An 18580-nucleotide genomic window follows, 5' to 3' on the forward strand; every position below is an offset into this window, starting at 1 on the left:
ATGTTTAATTCCATAAAGACCAGACTTTTTTTTAAAAATATTTTAAGGAATCTCTACACCCAACATGTGGCTTGAACTCACAACCTTGATCAAGAGTAGCATGCTCTTCTGACTGAGTTGGCCAGCCACTCCCATAAAGACCAGATTGAAAAGCTTCCATGACTGTCCACCCCATGGCGCTCTTCCATCAGCATAAGTTATCAAGATGTGGAGGGTAGGGTATGCGCAGCATGTGGGGAAGAACATAGTTCTTAGATAAACCAGATGTATGAAGTCACTTAATTCTTTGGGGCCTAACTTTTTAATCTGTAAGTGAATGAAGACTGAACTAGATAACCTCTAAGGATCAATCCAGCTGTAAATTCTATGTATAACAAATGTTGCTAAAAAGAACACAAAACCATAAAAATATGAAAATCAGAATATTATCTTATATCAAGAGCTATAATGCTAATTTATCAAGAGATATAATGTTAATTTTAACAGTTAAGTGAATATACAAACTCAATGATAAATGGAAAAATGACGGACCCAAAAGGTTCATTAGCTTTTTGTACAATACCTGATCACTGGATAAATTCCATACTCCATTGATTTTATCATATACATGTTCTTGTGGTAATAATCTTAGTTGCTTATTTTGAATTAGTGCACTTCTCAATTTAAAATCACGATACATTTTAGAAGTCTCATATGCTCTATAAAAAAGAAGAAAGACCAATCCAAACTGAAAATGTGGTTTTCCTAGGTTATGATTACTTATCTACTAAAATATACAGTTGTTAATACATATGTGAGTCACTCAAATAATTATCACAATAAATTTTTTTTAATTTTTATTTATTTATGATAGTCACAGAGAGAGAGAGAGAGAGGCAGAGACATAGGCAGAGGGAGAAGCAGGCTCCATGCACTGGGAGCCCGACATGGGATTCGATCCTGGGTCTCCAGGATCGCGCCCTGGGCCAAAGGCAGGCGCCAAACCGCTGCGCCACTCAGGGATTCCTTAGCACAATAAATTTAAAAAATTGCTTTTCAATAAATTTTGGTGTCACAGTCTTTAAAGACTTTATCATTTTAGTGTAGTATTTACATGGTTTATCTAAGTAACCTATGTTTAGAAGTCTATTTTTTTTAAGATTTTATTTATTTATTCATTAGAGAGACACACACACACACACACACAGAGGCAGAGACACGGGCAGAGGGAGAAGTAGGCTCTCTGCAAGGAGCCTGATATGGGACCCGATCCTGGATCCAGGATCACACCCTGAGCCGAAGGCAGATGCTCAATCGCTGAGCCACCCAGGTGTCCCTAGAAATATAATTTTTAAGACATATATCATACAGCACAAATGAGAAGAAAGATTTTCTTTCTAAGCTGAAAAACAGCTTAGAGAGAAAAACATTTTATTGCATGAGAAACATGCAAATGCTTGCATATAATAGACATGGAAATTATTTTTCCTATCACAATGCTTCCCTCCATTTCTGTTTTAGTCAAAGGCACAGTTGGGAGTCCAATTACTTTTCTCATTGCAACTGAAAGCATTACACTCTATACAGAAAATTGGAATGAATCTGTACCAACTCCAAAAGGAACCCTAGGACAGTGTATATCTGTGTGCAAGTTAGACACACACACACACACACACACAAATATGTTTTCTCTCCATGCCTTCCTACTAATAATACAAAAGAAAATTGTGTATTTGTTATTAGTGTTAATTAGTTTTTTTTAAAGATTTATTCATTTGAGAGAGAACAAGAGAAAGAGAGCACAAATGGGGGGTGGGCAGAGCAAGAGGGAGGAGAAGAACAGAAAGAATCTCAAGCACCCTCCCCACTGAGCATGGAGCCCCATTGTGGAGTTCAATCTCACAACCCTGAGATTATGGCCAGAGCCAAAATCAAGATGCTTAACCGAGCCACCCAAGTACCCCCGTTTAGTTTTACTATAATTTTTGGATGAGTTTTATTATAACATTTTATTAATTATCATATTACCCCACAAAATTACAGGCTAATTTACCAATTTAATAAAACTAAAGGATTTTCTTAGCCTGAATAACTTCAGAAGTCATTTATATACATCATAAAATTGTTAAATTTGTGATTTTTACTTAATTAAAGTAAAAATTTACTTAATTAACTAGGTACTTAATTAACCTAATATATAAATTGTGAAAGAGGAGTATTTAAACATTTGTCTATAAATCTTAATTTCCTTTAGTGCTGTAATCATCAATGTTTAACCAGCAGACAAAATAGAAACTACTAATGTGATAAGAGTTATTTCTTGGGGAACACTTATTTTTATACTATTGAAGAAAAGCAGCTTCTATGCTCCCTTCATACTCTCTTTATATTACATCTCTAAGTAAAGTGAAATAAAGAGCTAGAGTTTAGATATATGTCCAACAGAACTGAAAAATATTCATAGTAGCTAAAAAGTGGAAACAATATAAATGTTTATCAATGATTAGTAAGTAAAAAAATATATTCATAGAATGTAAAACTATTTAGCTATAAGTAGGAATGAAGCACTGATACATGCTACAACATAGATGATCACTGAAAACATTATGCATGTAAAATAAGTCAGATATAAAAGGCCACTATGTTGTATGCTTCCATTTATATTAAGTGTCCCAAATGGGGGAATCCTTAGAGAAAGAAAGTAAATCAGTGGTTGCCAAGGGTTATGAAGAGGAGAGAATAGAGAGGGACTATAGAGACTATAGGGCTATACGAGTTTGTTTAGAGGGTGATAGAAATATTCCACAATTGGGTAGTGATAATAGCTGCACAATCTTGTAAGATACTGAAATTATCAAACTTTAAACTTTAAAATTTTGTTACATGAATTATATCTCAAAAAATGTAAACCATTATGTATATTTGAAAATCATCAACAAGGGCAGCCCGGGTGGCTTGGTGGTTTAGCGCCACCTGTGGCCCAGGGAGTGATCCTGGAGACCCGGGATCGAGTCCCAAGTCGGGCTCCCTGCATGGGGCCTGCTTCTCACTCTGCCTGTGTCTCTGCTACTCTCTTTGTCCCTGTGTCTCTCATGAATAAATAAATAAAAATCTAAAAAAAAAAATCAACAAAATGCAAAATCAAATAACAAACTAGAAAACTAAGAAATAAATTTGCAACATATATGACAGATGAGGGTATAACTTAGAAATTTATCTTTTAAGATTTATTTATTTATTCATGAGAGGCTCAGAGAGAGAAAGGGAGAGACATAGGAAGAAGGAGAAGCAGGTTCCTCACAGGGAGCCCGATGTGGGACCCAATCCCAGATCCTGGGATCATGCCCTGAGCCGAAGGCAGATGCCCAACCGCAGAGCCACCCAGGCATCCCAATTTAGAAATTTATAATAGAAAACTATAAATAGCCAAAAAAAAGAAGAAAAATTTCTACATCACTAGTAATAAAGAAATGCAAATTAAAACAGTATATGTATTTCTCTTTGTGAGTATAAATTTGTATATATGTATAATAAGCCTGTCATCTTAGCCAAGCTTTTAAAAAATCATAGTACTTAGGGCTGATTAAAATAAAGAGCTAAGGTGTTCACTTGGGCAACACATATACTAAAACTGGAATGATACAGAGAAGATTAGCATCCCCTGTGTGAGGATGACATGCAAATCTGTGAAGTGTTTCATATTTTCTGCAGTTCCCCAGCAAACTACCACCCTTTGTGGATTAACTCGGAGGAAATAATATGAGCACAATGTGCAGCACTGAGTAATGTAATTGTGGTATTTCATTAGAAAAATATTCCTGCCAAGCAATTTAAAACATGTGAATAAGGCTGAGTTACATCTGAATATTTATATGCAAATATGTCATTTCTACATATCTTAGAAATAAGAAAATGTCAACCTGCATTTCCTTATAGAATTAAAAAAAAGGGGAGGGGGCGAAGGTAATGAAAAGAATTTAGCAAAGAGAACAACAGAACTCTTTAGGGAAAATACCTGGGTATGTCTTCTACTACTAGTAAAATCATCCTTCCTTCCTTTCTTTCTTTCTTTCTTTCTTTTCTTTCTTTCTTTCTTTCTTTAAAGATTTATTTATCTTAGAAAGAGAAAGAGAGAGAGAGAGAGAGTAAGGAGGAGAGAAAGTGTGAGAAACTCAAGCAGACTGCACTGAGCACAGAGCCTGATGTGGCGCTCAATCTCATGACCCTGAGATCACGACCTGAGCCAAAACCGAAAGTTGGAGGTTTACTTAACCAACTGAGTCATGTAGGTGCCTCTAAAATGACCTTTTTTAATTCATTAATTGAATTATCCAACTTGGTTATCTACACTGAATGAATTCTCTATTTCACTGTAACTACCTTGGTAGTTAATTTAATAGAATCCTCAGTAGAAATTTTTACGAATCTTCAGTAGTCTTATGTATCTTATAAATACTTTCAAAGTACTTATTAAATGATAATGCAATATGTTCTTCTATATATCTTCAGGATATTGCAATTTCCTGAGCTTGGAAGAAGATAGTACCATACTTATACACTTTATCCTCTGAACCTCTAAATCATAGAATTGATATGATAAAAAATCGTATTAAAATTATTCAATAGTCCATAAAGTATTACCATACCTGTGTACTGCAATCACAGAAGTAAAAAGTCTAGGACTTCCAGGAACCAAATTTGTAAATATAAACTCAAAACGGGTACTGTTACATTTTGTTAGTATATAAAGAGCTTCAGTTTGGCCTCGTAATTTCTGTAAGGACAAATTTATTTAGAAGTTCAGATTTCAAGAGCAATTTCTTATTTACAGTGAAAACAAAGTCCAATCTCAAATATTTAATGTTTCTTCACTATATATATTTTAATAAGATTTTTCAGACTTACAGAGTTAGCAGTCCTTGTTGTAATGTTCAATATGCAGTTGTAACCGATAGCTAAAATTCAAAAGCAAAGAATTTCAAGAACATGACATAATAAACTGAGAGGAAAAAAACCCCTGTGTATACAGAACCTTATGTTTTAAAAATTAAATATAAATTACAACTTTAAAACATTTTATGAAATTACTCCAAATTTAAGTTAAATAATTAAAAGAAGTAGAAAGTCAATTCTGCCTCTTTGGACAAATAACATTCACAGTGTGAAAGGAAGTTTGCTTCTCTAAAATCTATATATTTACTGAACATCTTAGCACTATTACCTCAAGAGAAAAAGTTTAGCTTAGCTGGATAATCTCAAATAGTTTTAAAAAATAAGTAAAACAAAAATTAACAATGGAAAGGTTGCAGTTTTATTAGAATTTAGATCTCCCTTCTTTGGAATTAGTTGAAACAGGTCACAGCAAGTTGTCAAAGATAAGCAAAGAACAAAAACCATTCAGTGTAAAAACACTATAATCTCATGTATGTCCAACAGACAAAGTGGACAGATTGAGAAACATTTCTTTTGCATAATGGTACAGTCTGTGGTTAGTCTAGGATTGCTAAAGTTTTTATTAATTTAAGTATTTCATGATATGGCTTTTTTGGTTATCAAAAGCCACTGTGCAAGTTCACCTGACAAAGCATTTTTTTTTCCCTTTAGTGTTATCTAAAAAAGATACTTACAGAGATTGACTCTGGGTAATGCCAAAGAATGCCAGATAATTCGTAAATTTGTTACTAAGAGTCTACCTAAAAGCAAACAAACAAAAAAATAGGTTACCTAAAGTAAGGACCCATGTTTGCAGTAAAGAAAAAGGTATATGTGGAAATTCTGGCCAGTAACAGCAATAATTCCCACAGATGTTTTCATACATTATCCACTGAATATGTTTATTGCTTATATCTATCCTGTGTAAGGTATACAACGCATGATTCAGAATCCCAGAGAAACAAAATCTGTTACGGAAGGGATACAGGTATTCAATGCCAACAGGTTGGTTTGACTCAAATTAACAGAGAAAACTGGGTACTGGATTTTTGTCTTGGTGGAAGTTGTTCTGGGAGTCCTAGCAGGTCATATGTGCACAACTGAGAAAAAGCTGGGGACAATATAACTACAAAGCCATTTAGTAAAATCACATTTCTCAAAGGACTTTCATATATACACTAATCTCTGCCACAGAAGTGCTCTCCTGGAGCGCCTCGGTGGCAAAAATAAACTACTGACTAAATAAAAACAAAAAGCTTCTTCACAGCAAAGGAAACAATCAACAAAATTAAAAGGCAATCTATGGGATGGGAGAAGATATAAGCAAATGATATATCCATTAAAGGGTTAGTATCCAAAATCTATAAAGAACTTGTAAAACTCAACACCCAAAACCCAATAATCCAATTAAAAAATGGGCAGAAGACATGAACAGACATTTCTCCAAAGAAGACATTCAGATGACCAACAGACACATGAAAAGATGTTCATCACTTACCATCAGGGAAATGCAAATCAAAACTACAATGAGACATCACCTCACACCCATCAGAATGGCTAAAATCAACAACACAAGAAACAGCATGTGTTGGCGAGGATGTGGAGAAAGAGGAACCTTTGTGCACTATTGGTGGGAATGAAAACTTTGTGCATCCATTGTGGAAAACAGTATAAAGGTTCCTCAAAAAGTTACAAATAGAACTATCTTACAATCCAGAAATCACACTACTAGGTATTTACCCAAAGAGTACAAAAACACTAATTCAAAGGGATACATGCACCTCTATGTTTACAGCAGCATTATTTACAGTAGCCAAGATACAGTGTCCATTTACTGATAAATGGATAAAAAAGATGTAGTATATATACATATATATACACACACACAATGGGATATTCAGCCATTAAAAAAAAAGACAATGAAATGTTGTTATTTGCAATGACATGAACGATCTAGAGAATATAATGCTGAGCACAATAAGTCAGAAAAAGACAAATATTATATGATTTCACTGATGTGGAAGAAACAAAACAAGCAAAGAAAAAAAAATATATAGAGAGAGAAACCAAGAAATAAGCTCCTAATTATAGGGAACAAACTGATGGTTACCAAGGGCACAGGGAGGGGTTGGGTGAAACAGGTGATGAGGATTAAGGCATTGCACTCGTGATGAGTACTGGGTGATGTATGGAATTGTTGAATCATCATATTGTACACCTGAAACTAATATAACACTGTTAACTAACTGGAATTAAAATAAAAACTTAAAAAAAAGAAGAAATTCAGACTTAAATCTGTTAGCAGTGGAGGTGGAGTTGGGATTTAGAATTGGAATTGGAGAGAACTGAAAATTTCTGAGAAGAGAATAATGTGATCATAGCAGTTTGGAAAGCAATGTAAACTGTTTATTTCATTACTTAGTAGCTATGTGACTTTGCAAAACTTAACCTCTCTGTTCCTCAGTTTCGTTATTAAGAAAAAGGTAACAGCATCTGCTTCATTTTTTACTATTGATTTTATTATTATTAAATGATATTACACATATCATATAAAAGATTCAGACACATATTATGTAAAAGATTCAGAACAGTGACTGGCAAAGAGTAAACATTCAAAATGTTAACTATTTTTTAAATATTTGAATTCTTTACAAACCAATTTTTATGATTTATTTTATTATAGATACACTGGTTTATGTTTTGCTTACACTATTTCATGTAAGTAACATTATGTCTCCATAACTGGGCTATAAGCCCAGGACACCTTTTGATTCTTTTTGGTATTTGTCTATTAGAGCATTTCAGGAAAAATTATGGAGTGGTAAGTAAAGCCACTGACCAATTCTGATTATCTGTTTTTCTGTTCTTGGTCCTACAAATCTCTAGCATTCTCACGTTGCCTCTTTCTTGCTGAAAGGCTCCATCCTATTGCTACAAACCCAGTGTCCTAGGCATGGACTTTCTCTCTGTCTTACTAACCACCAAAATATAAATTGTCCCTGTTTTTCCTAATCTCGAATACTGAAATATGGCAGTTTCATTCCTATACAGCTTCAATGTACAAAGCTAATCTGGTAATTTCATGTCAGGGTATTTACAGCTGAAATGGATTAAATGCGCTAATCTTTGGGGGTATTTATAGTTTTAACATGCGTCTCCTGAACTTAATGCCTTAATTTGGTTATTTTCAAACTGTTGGAAAGGGAAGGAGAAAGAGGACTAGAAGGCAGGACTGCCCTTCTCATCTCTTCCTCCTCCTCCTCCTCTTTTTTTTTTTTTTCCTACCTTCTTATTAACCAGAAGCTCTGCACACTCCTGTAAAATTCCATTTTCTGGGAATTGCTTCTGAGGTGAGTACACATACAGTTATTTTTTATGAATGGGAAGACTTCAGGTACTCACTGTAATGGATACTTGGGGCCAGGGAGGTGATTTGCCCAAAGTGCTAATATAAGATTCTGTACTCAGTGATATCTGATGAAGTGAAAGACGTTCTATTACCCATTGTCTTTGTCTGGACTGGTGGATGGACTGTCACATAAACGTTTCTGTCAGTCTGTATATGAGAACAACCAAATTTTCCCTTGGCTTCCTTAAATTCAAGTTTGTCAAGATCCAGCCATCTAGAGATTATTATTCCACCCTCAAAGGCCCAAACTAAGATTCTTGTTTGCTGCTAAACCTTCATACCTCACTCTCGCCTGGGCCTGGCCGACACTAGGAAACATTTTGTAAGTGTGATCTAACCATGCTCTAAGGATGGGCCCTTGCCATTGACAGGATCTGCCTTAGCTAGTGGTGATGATAGTTTCCCTTCACAGGGAAGAAAGGCCCACAAGTAAACCTGCTGCTCACGCAACACCCCAGAGCAGACCAGAAGAAAGACCCAGAGACCAAGTGGCCACTTGAAAGGCCGCAGTGAGCATGTTTTCCCAATAAGGGTTATTGTGCAGTCTCTAGGATTCACTGATCCTTCTTACCTGAAAGAAGTCTGCTCCTTTCCACCCACTTACTCTTCTCTTCAATTTAAGAGGTTTATGACCTTTCCCCTAAAAAATACCTCTTCAGATATATGAGGCTGCACACTCATCCCCTATGTTTTTCCAAAAACGACATTAGGGATGCTGACAAGACCTGGTCACTGGACATTGGCTCCATGTGCAGCCGCTGTATGCAGCCTGAACTCTTTCCAAAGTTCTAGCCTTTGGGAAATTTGGTTTGAGAGGACTCTAGAGTCCAACTCTGGCTTCTCCTCAGTGACATATACAGATGTCTCCTAGGACTTTTCAGTGCTACAAACAGACTTCACAGTACAGCACTAAATTTGTTCTCTACATGTCCATCTCCAGGTATTAGTCTTGGTGGATTGTGAATTACTCTTGGATTTCTTAAAAGGAAGTACGGGTCCAGGTAGCAGAGCTATGACCTAACTTATATTCCACTACCTCATATTCTTTCTGGGGGGAGGCAGATTCAAAAGTCAGATCCCTTACAAACAGGGATCCTGGAGTTTTAACAGTTAAATTGGAGAAAGCTGATGTCAAAACTGGGACTTCCTGAAGGACCAAAGTTCTGAGGAAGAACCTGTATTCCCTGGCTACGGGTTTAATACCTACCCTTTCTCCTGTTTAAATCTGAGAAAAGTGTTATGTGGATTCAGCTCTTTCACTGTCACAATTACATTTACATATGCTGCTGTTTCATAGCTTATTCTCCAGGTAATATGATTTAACATTTGTAAATCAAAAAAGAAATATAAAACATATTAGGAAATATACTCACCTCTATCCCCATTATTTCCTTTGGTGTCTTCAATTGAATCTAAACAATCAATAAGGACTTCTCCAGGTCTTGTTTTCATTTGTCTAAAATAAATATCAAGACTTTAATAGCTACAACTATATCCACTTACAGTCTAGTTAGGGAGAGAAGAGACATTTGCATATAAAACAGCCAACAGTAATAGATGATACAGTACCAAATGTTCATGCATCTGAAAATAAGATCTTGAGAACTTCAAGAATCCTAGTGGAACCTGAAGTGACCAGGGACATATAGAGAAGTTAAAATTAGGAGAGGTAGGATTTGGAGAAATAAGAGAGAGGGAGGAAAGTCCATGCTTAAAGACCAGAAAAAAGAAATGATAAGCAAATGTGGGAAGATGGTCCTGGCTAGGGAAGAAAAGCGATGTTAAGAGGTAGTGAGAAATATATGCCACTACCTCTGAAAGCCAGTTGGACAGGTATGGGCCTTGTCCCGTGGACAGTGGAGAACCCTCAGAGCTTCTGAGTAGAAGGAAGGAGGTTGGGCAGTTATGGAAGGAAGAAATTAAAGCAAAAGCATTGTCAGGACTTGGTAAACAATTAGATACAAGGAGTAAAACAAAATAAAGAGTGAAGAAGAGTTTGTGGTCTTATAGAATGCATTCCAAACAAACGAAACCCCCAAACAAACAAAAACCTAGTACAATATGTGGTAGAGCTTTTAAAGACATTCTCCATAGAGCTGACCCATTACTTATTGAAAATACAGAGATAATCATAATACACCTTCCCTGCTTAAGAGTCTCCCATGTCATCCCACTACCTAGAAAATGAAGTGCAGGTACGCCTGGGTGGCTCAGCAATTGAGCATCTGCCTTCAGTCCAGGGCATGATCCTGGAGTCCCCGGATCGAGTCCCACATCGGGCTCCCTGCATGAAGCCTGCCTCTCTTTCTGTGTCTCTCATGAATGAATGAATAAAATCTTATATATTTATTTATTTTTTAAAAGATTTTATTCATTCATTCATGAGAGACAGAGAGAGAGGGAGGCAGAAGGAGAAGCAGGCGCCATGACCGGGCCGGATGCAGGACTCCATCTCGGGACCCCAGGACCACACCCTGGGTGGAAGGCAGGGGCTAAACCGCTGAGCCACCCAGGGATCCCCATAAAATCTTGAAAAAAATAAATAAATAAAATGAAGTGCAGAATCCTCAGCCAAAGATTTTATAGTTTGGCTGCTCTACCTTTTTTTTTTTTTTTTTAAGATTTTATTTATTTATTTGAGAGAGAGCTAGCAGGAGCAGGGTCAGTGGGGAGGAGGGACAGATTCCCCACTGAGCAGGAAGCCTATGGCGGGGCTGGATCCCAAGACCCTGAGATCATGACTTGAGATGAAGGCGGACACAGCCTACTGAGCCACCCAGGCATCCCCGTTTAAACTAGTTTTTAAAATTGTTTTCCTTGTGGTACAATATATAAAATAAAAGTTGCTATTTTAACCATCTTAAAGTATACAATTCAGTGGTACTAATTACATCGGTAATATTGTTGCTCTACCTGTTTGTTCCTCCATCCTCTACCTGCCAACCCTCCCTTCTAGCCAATGACATTTATACTTCCAAGACTCGGCTCCTAATGTTGTTGTTGTTTTTCTGGAATACTCTCCTGACAAGGCCCTGCCCAATTATCAGGGTTGAACTCAAATATTATTTCTTCTTTAAGGCCTTCCCCAGGCAGAATGAACTATTCTGTTTCTATAATACCCTAGCTTTCTGTTCATTTTTTTTGGGATGGTATTTACCACATTTTAAAAATAGCTGTCTATATATATCTCCTGCACTAAAATGTGGGGGTGTGTGTGGTGGAGAGGGGCGGGTGGGTAACAACAATCATTTTTTGTATCTCTAGGTATCAGCACAGTAACTAGCATATAGTAAGCCCTTGATAAATGTTCAATAAAATGGAAATGTTCATGAAATGGGGCTTTGCTTGGATTACGAACCCTCCAAGAATAATAGAAAAAGTCCTAGGATGTGTGCAATATGTAAGCATCGTGTATAATTTTATAAATTCCCTTCTCTCACAACTTCTTAAAGGGTCTAAGACCATGTTAGTATTAGATCATCTAGCCACAACTAAGCCTGATAAATTATTTCATTTTCTAAGATTTGGGTTATTATAAGGAATCATAAGAAGCGGGCAAAAAGCTTTATACCATTAACCTGAGAACCTTAGCTTCACTGTTTTCCAACAGTTAATATCTCAACGGGGGCGGCCTGGGTGGCGCAGCGGTTTAGCGCCGCCTTCAGCCCAGGGTGTGATCCTGGAGACCCCGGAATGAGTCCCGCCTCCGGCTCCCTGCATGGAGCCTGCTTCTCCCTCTGTCTGTGTCTCCCTCAAGAATGAATGAATGAATGAATAAATCTCAGTGGGCGGGAACCCCCTGGTCTTTGAGTAGGGCTATTTTAAGTAGTCTCCCTTTAAAGCATGAAATTAAGGAAAAAAACAAAACAAAAACAAAAAAACCATCCTAGGATTTCTGTTGAAGAGGCTTCAGAAGGTAGCTCCTTCTACCTACCGGTGACTGAAATGAATAACGGGATGGAAGCTTATCGTGGAAATGAAGTTTGTGGTGAGGAAATTTGGAAAACGCTTATTCCCACCTCCCTAGTTTTACAGACAAAGCGGCTCAAGCTTAAGAATGGCTAGGCACTCTTACACTGTTGGTAGGAATGTGAACTGGTGCAGCCACTCTGGAAAACTGTGTGGAGGTTCCTCAAAGAGTTAAAAATAGACCTGCCCTATGACCCAGCAATTGCACTGTTAGGGATTTACCCCAAAGATTCAGATGCAATGAAACGCCGGGACACCTGCACCCCGATGTTTCTTAGCAGCCATGTCGACAATAACCAAACTGTGGAAGGAGCCTTGGGGTCCACCGAAAGATGAATGGATAAAGAAGATGTGGTTTATGTATACAATGGAATATTCCTCAGCCATTAGAAACGACAAATACCCACCATTTGCTTCAACGTGGATGGAACTGGAGGGTATTATGCTGAGTGAAGTAAGTCAATCGGAGAAGGACAAACAGTGTGTGTTCTCATTCATTTGGGGAATATGAATAATAGTGAAAGGGAATATAAGGGAAGGGAGAAGAAATGTGTGGGAAATATCAGAAAGGGAGACAGAACATAAAGACTCCTAACTCTGGGAAACGAACTAGGGGTGGTGGAGGGGGAAGAGGGCGGGGGGTGGGGGTGAATGGGTGACGGGCACTGAGGGGGACACTTGACGGGATGAGCACTGGGTGTTATTCTGTATGTTAGTAAATTGAACACCAATAAAAATTAATTTATTAAAAAAAATAAAAAAATATTGAATCATTATGGTAAACACCTGAAACTAATAAAATCTTATATTCCAATTATACCTTAATACCAAAAAATTCAGGCAATTAATAGAACACTTAAATCATAATAGTTGAATTCAAATTTAGTCCCTAAAGAATATAGTCTCCTTAATCTGTTTTTCTATGAAATAAATTAATTCAATCTAAACTACTTGATGATCATTATTTTTGTTACTTATTGCAAACTATAAACTTTATGTGCAAGATTGCATACTGATGTAAGTACCCTTTATTATAGGTCTATATCTATCTATAAACATTAATGAAAACAATACTCTCCCCATCAGATACAATAATTTCTTTCCATTTTATAAAGACTTCTAACCTCTCTCAATAACTAATCACATTTCAAACAATGGACCTGAAAAAATGTATTAGAGGCACATTTGATCCCTGGGTGGCGCAGCGGTTTAGCGCCTGCCTTTGGCCCAGGGCGCGATCCTGGAGACCCAGGATCGAATCCCACGTCGGGCTCCCGGTGCATGGAGCCTGCTTCTCCCTCTGCCTGTGTCTCTGCCTCTCTCTCTCTCTGTGACTATCATAAAATAAAAATAAAATTAAAAAAATAAAGAGTAAATTACTCTTTAAAAAAAAAAAACAAATAAACTATAAAACCTTGAGAAAAAAAAAAAAAGAATGGCGAGGCCTGTGTGTGCGTGCGTGTGTGTGTGTGTGTGTGTGTGTGTGTGTGTGTGTAGTGGTTTAGCGCCGCCTTCGGCCCAGGGCATGAGTGACCCTGGAGACTCAGGATCGAGTCCCGGGTCGGGCTCCCTGTGTGGAGCCTGCTTCTCCCTCTGCCTGTGTCTCTGCATCTCTCTCTGTCTCTCATGAATTAATAAATAAAACCTTAAAAAAAAAAAAAAAGGGAATGGCGAAGCCTGAGGGCCCACGTGTACGTCGCTCTTCAGAACCGGGGTGCGGAGGCCCCTCCGAGCGCTCCTCCGCCCCGGGAGCTGGCGCCCCCAGCCCTACGAGATGGCCCCGAGCTCAGGGCCTCAGCCTCCCGACAGGCGCCTGGCCGGGCTCGCAGCGACCCAGGGCGCCCCCTCAGCGGCCGGGCCCCCCGCCGAGCCGACAGCCACCTCCTCCCGCTCTCGCGAGCGCCGTGAGCTCCTCCCGTAACCGCGCTGCGGCGCCCCCTGCAGGCCCCGGGAGCGACTCACTGCGAGGAGACGTCGAACCGGACGTCCCGGTCCTCCCAAAGCGCGTCCAACACCGACATGACGACCGAGGCCCGACGCCGGCCGTGACCGCCGCGGCGGAGGCCGAGGGGCGTCTCACCGGCTCCCAGGCAACGGGCCGCCTCTGTCGCGACGTCTACGGCGGGCGCCGAGATCCAAGCTTCCTGAGGTACGGCGCGCGCTTTCCCGGGCCCTGTCGCGTCCCTAAGCGGATTTGAGGCTCCGGGAAGCCCAGCTGGCCCCGGCCCAGCGGCGTGCTTGGGCGCTGAGTGACTTTCCCAGCCTTCAAGCACACATCCTTAAGCCCTTCCACCCTCTTCCCCCATTTTGCTATAGTCAAGAAATTTAGACTTAAACTCTTAATTCTTAACCCCCCACTCCCCCCAATGCCATCAGGTCCTGCCCATCTCCTGCCTTCATTCCTGCGACGCAGGGTCCCCTTTCCCTGCCTGCAACTCTTTCCCCAGATCTCTGCGTGGCCTGACCTCTGTGGCAACTCCGATGTCAACCGAGGCGGCCCCGGATCTTGCGGTCACCGTACCCTGAGCACCCCCAGGACAGGGCCCGATACTCCAGCTCGCTTTCCACAGGAGCTGGCACTCAGAAACTTTTCGAACGAATTAAAACGCCTTCCTTCCCTCACCTTATTATTATTTTTTTGAAGATTGTTATTTATTTATTCATGAGAGACACGCAGAGAGAGAGAGGGGCGGAGAAGCAGGCTCCCCACGGGAACCCATGCAGGACTCGATCCCAGGACCCCAGGGTCAGGACCTGAGCCAAAGGCTGATGCTCAACCACAGAGCCACCCAGGTGCCCCCCTTCCCTCAATTTATGACAGTTCTTTAAAGTTTGATCTAGGGATCCCTGGAGTTCCTTAGGATCCTTTCCGGACGCCTACAGCGTCAAAATATGTGCACAAGAGCATGAAGACATTCTTTGCCTTCATAACTTATTTATTCGTTGGATGTACAGTGGCGTTTCCCAGAGGCCATATGATGTGTAATTGTATGTGGAAGCAGGTATGAGAATCTAGCTGTCTTCCATTAAGCCAGACACGAAAAAGATCTGCAACACTGTAAAACAATGGTACTCTTCCCGCATTTTGGGGGGGGGGGGGGGACAATATCATTTTAAAAAATGTTATGTATGTTAACGTATAATGAGTTTTTTACTTTTTAATGAATCAATAAATGAAGTTTTATTTTTTAAAATTTATTTATTCATGAGAAATACAGAGAGAGAGAGAGAGAGAGAGAGAGAGAGAGAGAGAGAGAGAGAGAGAGGCACAGACACAGAGGGAGAAGCAGGCTCCATGCAGAGAGCCCTACACAGGACTCTATCCTGAGTCTCCAGGGTCAGGCCCTGGGCTGAAGGCAGCGCTAAACCGCCAAGCCACCCGGGCTGCCCCAAATGAAGTTTTAAATGTCTTATCAAACATCAATAGATAGGGGATCCCTGGATGGCTCAGTGGTTTAGTGCCTGCCTTTGCCCCGAGGCGTGATCCTGGAGGCCCGGGATCGAGTCCCACGTCGGGCTCCCTGCATAGAGCCTGCTTCTCCCTCTGCCTGTGTCTCTGCCCCTCTCTCTCTCTCTCTGTGCCTCTCATGAATAAATAAATAAAATCTTAAAAAAAAACAACAGATAGAAATGCTATAAACAAAAGATCTTTCAGGTCCTCAATAATGTTTTTAAGGGTATAAAGGAGTCCTGAAATCAAAGGTTTGATAACTACAGCTTTAAACTATCTAGAGCTCCTCTGTGTTAGGCTCTGTGCCAAATCCTGGAAATGTGAAAGACCATAGGAATTTTTCTCAGGTTGAAGAAAATAATGGAGACAAAGGAACATATAAGGCAGCCCCCCAATGAATCATGCCCTTGTATAATCCTCCCTCCTGAGGTGTGGACAGAACCTGTGACTTGCTCCTAGCCAACAGAATATGGCAAAGGTGATGGGATGTACAAGCGATGGGGTATCATTCCCACGATTATTTTGTTATGTAAGACTTGATCTTAGCTGCCTGGAGCAGGACTCTCCTGCTTGCCTTGAAGAAGCCAGCTGCTATGATACAGCCTTTAGGGCCAGCAACCTCAGTTATATAAGTGCAAGGAATGAGAATTTGTCAACGACCTAAATGAGCGTGGAAGCAGATCTTACTGCAGTAGAACTGCTGATAAGCTCTTTGCTCCAGGAAATATCTGGATTGCAGCCTGGCATGACCATAAGCAGAAAACCTAGATAAGCCATGCTTGCAGTTCTGATCTACAGAGACAGGGAGACAATAAATGTCTGTTATTTTAAGCTGCTGAGTTGGTGGTCATTTGTTATATGCGACAACAGAGTACTAACACGGGTTGTAGAATCAGAGATGGTGCTACTCTAACAAATCGCAGGAGCTAGGACCCAGCTAAATTCTGTTAGGAAGCAGGCTGATCAAATTCTTCACCTGCAAGTATGTGCTGCCTTTCATGAAAAGACAAGGATGGAAGTTTTAAACCGAAATATCTCTGAACTGTTCTTCTATACTGGGCCCACCATTGTATGATGGGAGTGTTGGGGACAGACAAGTGGTCTTTTTGGTTTCCCAGGTCTTCCAGGAGGAGTTGTGCTTCAGGGGAGTGTGCTTAGTGGGTTAGACCCAGGAGCATTATTTGCAGCAGGTATAGAGGATTTAGATGATGAGATCATGGATTTTGAGCAGATGGTGTAATAGGATGAGAAGGAACCTGGGGAGGGAGCTTATTTTTTTTCCTTTGGGAGGGGCATGGGTGGTTGTGTGCCAGAGGACAGGCTGTGGGAGGCAGAATTCCGAACGGCCCTTAAGATTCCTGTCCTCCTTATATGCATGCTGTATCTAATCCCCTTCCCTGGAGCATGGAACAGCCTATGAATATAATAGGATATCAGCCCTGTCATCAGATTCTGTTACTTGGGAAAGATGAGATTTTGCAGATATGATTAATGTCCTTTGAATTTATCCAAGAGGGAGGCTATCTGTCGTGAGCCTGGGCTTATCAGGTGAAACCTTAAAGGAGATTTTTCTACTGGATTTGTTGAAATAGCGGCCAAGCTGTGTGAAAACCTTGGAGCTAGGAGCACAGGACAGCCTCTAGGAGCTCGGAGAACCAGCAAGAAAACAAACTCCAGCCATCTAACCATGAGGAACTGAATTCTGCTAACTGAAATGAGCCTGGAATGGAACCCCAAGCCTCAGATGAGATCACGTCCTGCTGACCCCTTGATTTCAGGTGAGACCCTAAGCAATGACCCAGCCCAGACTCCTGACCTGCAGAAACTGTGAGACAATAAATTTGTGTTGTTTTAAATTTCTAATATTGTGTCAATTTATTGTGCATCAATAATTATTTCAAATCACAGAAACCTTTTATAATGAAGACTGAAATGAAGACCTACTTTTCAATGTGCTTATAGCTGGAACTTCATATATTTTGTTTTCCAGACCTTCTTTTTCTCCTGCTTTTGTAGAGAAAGTTTTGTGTGCATGTGTGTGTGTTTACTTTTTAAATAAATTTTTTCTGAAGTATAATTTACATACAAAAAATACATCTATTTTATTTAGGTGTGCTCTTCAGTGAATTTTGACAAGTGTATGCATCCATGTAACCACTCCCATAATGAAGCTACAGAACATTTCTCTCACTCTGAAAAGTTTCCTTGTGCCCCTTTGCAGTCAACTCCAGATCTGGGAAATCACTTGTTTGCTTTCTATTACTGTAGATTGTTTTTCTTTGTCATTATTTTATTATGTAAAATAATTATGTAAAATTTGCCATACTGTAAACTAATTTTGAATGTTCTAGAATTTTATATAAATGGTATAATAAATCACACATATATACTATGTAAGACTGGTATATGTATTCTTTTGTATCTGGCATCTTTTATTTGGCATAATTTTTTTTCTTTTTTGTTTTTATTTAAACTCCAGTTGGTTAACATGCAATGTAATATAGTTTTAGATATAGAATTTAGTGGTTCATCACTTACATACAACACCCAGTATTTGGCATAATGTTTTGAGGTTCATCCATTTTTTAAAAAGATTGATTTATTTATTTGAGGGGGAGAGGGGCAAGAGAATAAGGGGAGAGAGAATCTTAAGCAGACTCTGTGCTGAGCATGGAGCCTGATGTTGGGCTCAGTCTCACTGCCCTGAGATCATGACCTGAGCCAAAACCAAGATTTGGATGCTTAACGGACTGAGACACCCAGGCATCCTGAGATTCATCCATATTATTATATGTATCAATAGTTCATTCTTTTCTGTTACTGTTTTATTGTGCATTTTT

The 18580-nt window shown here is 39.5% G+C and overlaps 1 protein-coding gene, 1 long non-coding RNA gene and 1 other non-coding gene across 3 annotated transcripts in view; 2 read left to right on the forward strand and 1 right to left on the reverse strand.

Annotated features, from left to right (window-relative positions):
* BBS5 (Bardet-Biedl syndrome 5) overlaps window positions 1–14378 on the reverse strand; it is a 27811-nt gene extending 13433 nt beyond the window's left edge. The window contains exons 1-6 of the mRNA XM_055308490.1: window positions 14252–14378; window positions 9694–9776; window positions 5607–5672; window positions 4885–4934; window positions 4626–4753; window positions 563–698 (exon numbers count right to left, since the gene is read on the reverse strand). Coding sequence (XP_055164465.1) covers window positions 563–698; window positions 4626–4753; window positions 4885–4934; window positions 5607–5672; window positions 9694–9776; window positions 14252–14310 — 522 coding nt within the window. The 5' untranslated portion in view covers window positions 14311–14378. The remainder of the gene's footprint in view (window positions 1–562; window positions 699–4625; window positions 4754–4884; window positions 4935–5606; window positions 5673–9693; window positions 9777–14251) is intronic.
* LOC129498993 (U6 spliceosomal RNA) lies at window positions 3581–3685 on the forward strand. The gene has a single exon (XR_008662262.1). It is a non-coding gene; the product is annotated as a U6 spliceosomal RNA (small nuclear RNA).
* LOC129498911 (uncharacterized) lies at window positions 14304–18132 on the forward strand. Its single transcript, XR_008662239.1, has 3 exons — window positions 14304–14438; window positions 17333–17518; window positions 17851–18132. It is a non-coding gene; the product is annotated as an uncharacterized LOC129498911 (long non-coding RNA).
* The last annotated feature ends 448 nt before the right edge of the window (window positions 18133–18580 follow it).

Source organism: Nyctereutes procyonoides, unplaced genomic scaffold (assembly GCF_905146905.1).
Source record: "Nyctereutes procyonoides isolate TBG_1078 unplaced genomic scaffold, NYPRO_anot_genome, whole genome shotgun sequence".
NCBI lineage: Eukaryota > Metazoa > Chordata > Mammalia > Carnivora > Canidae > Nyctereutes > Nyctereutes procyonoides.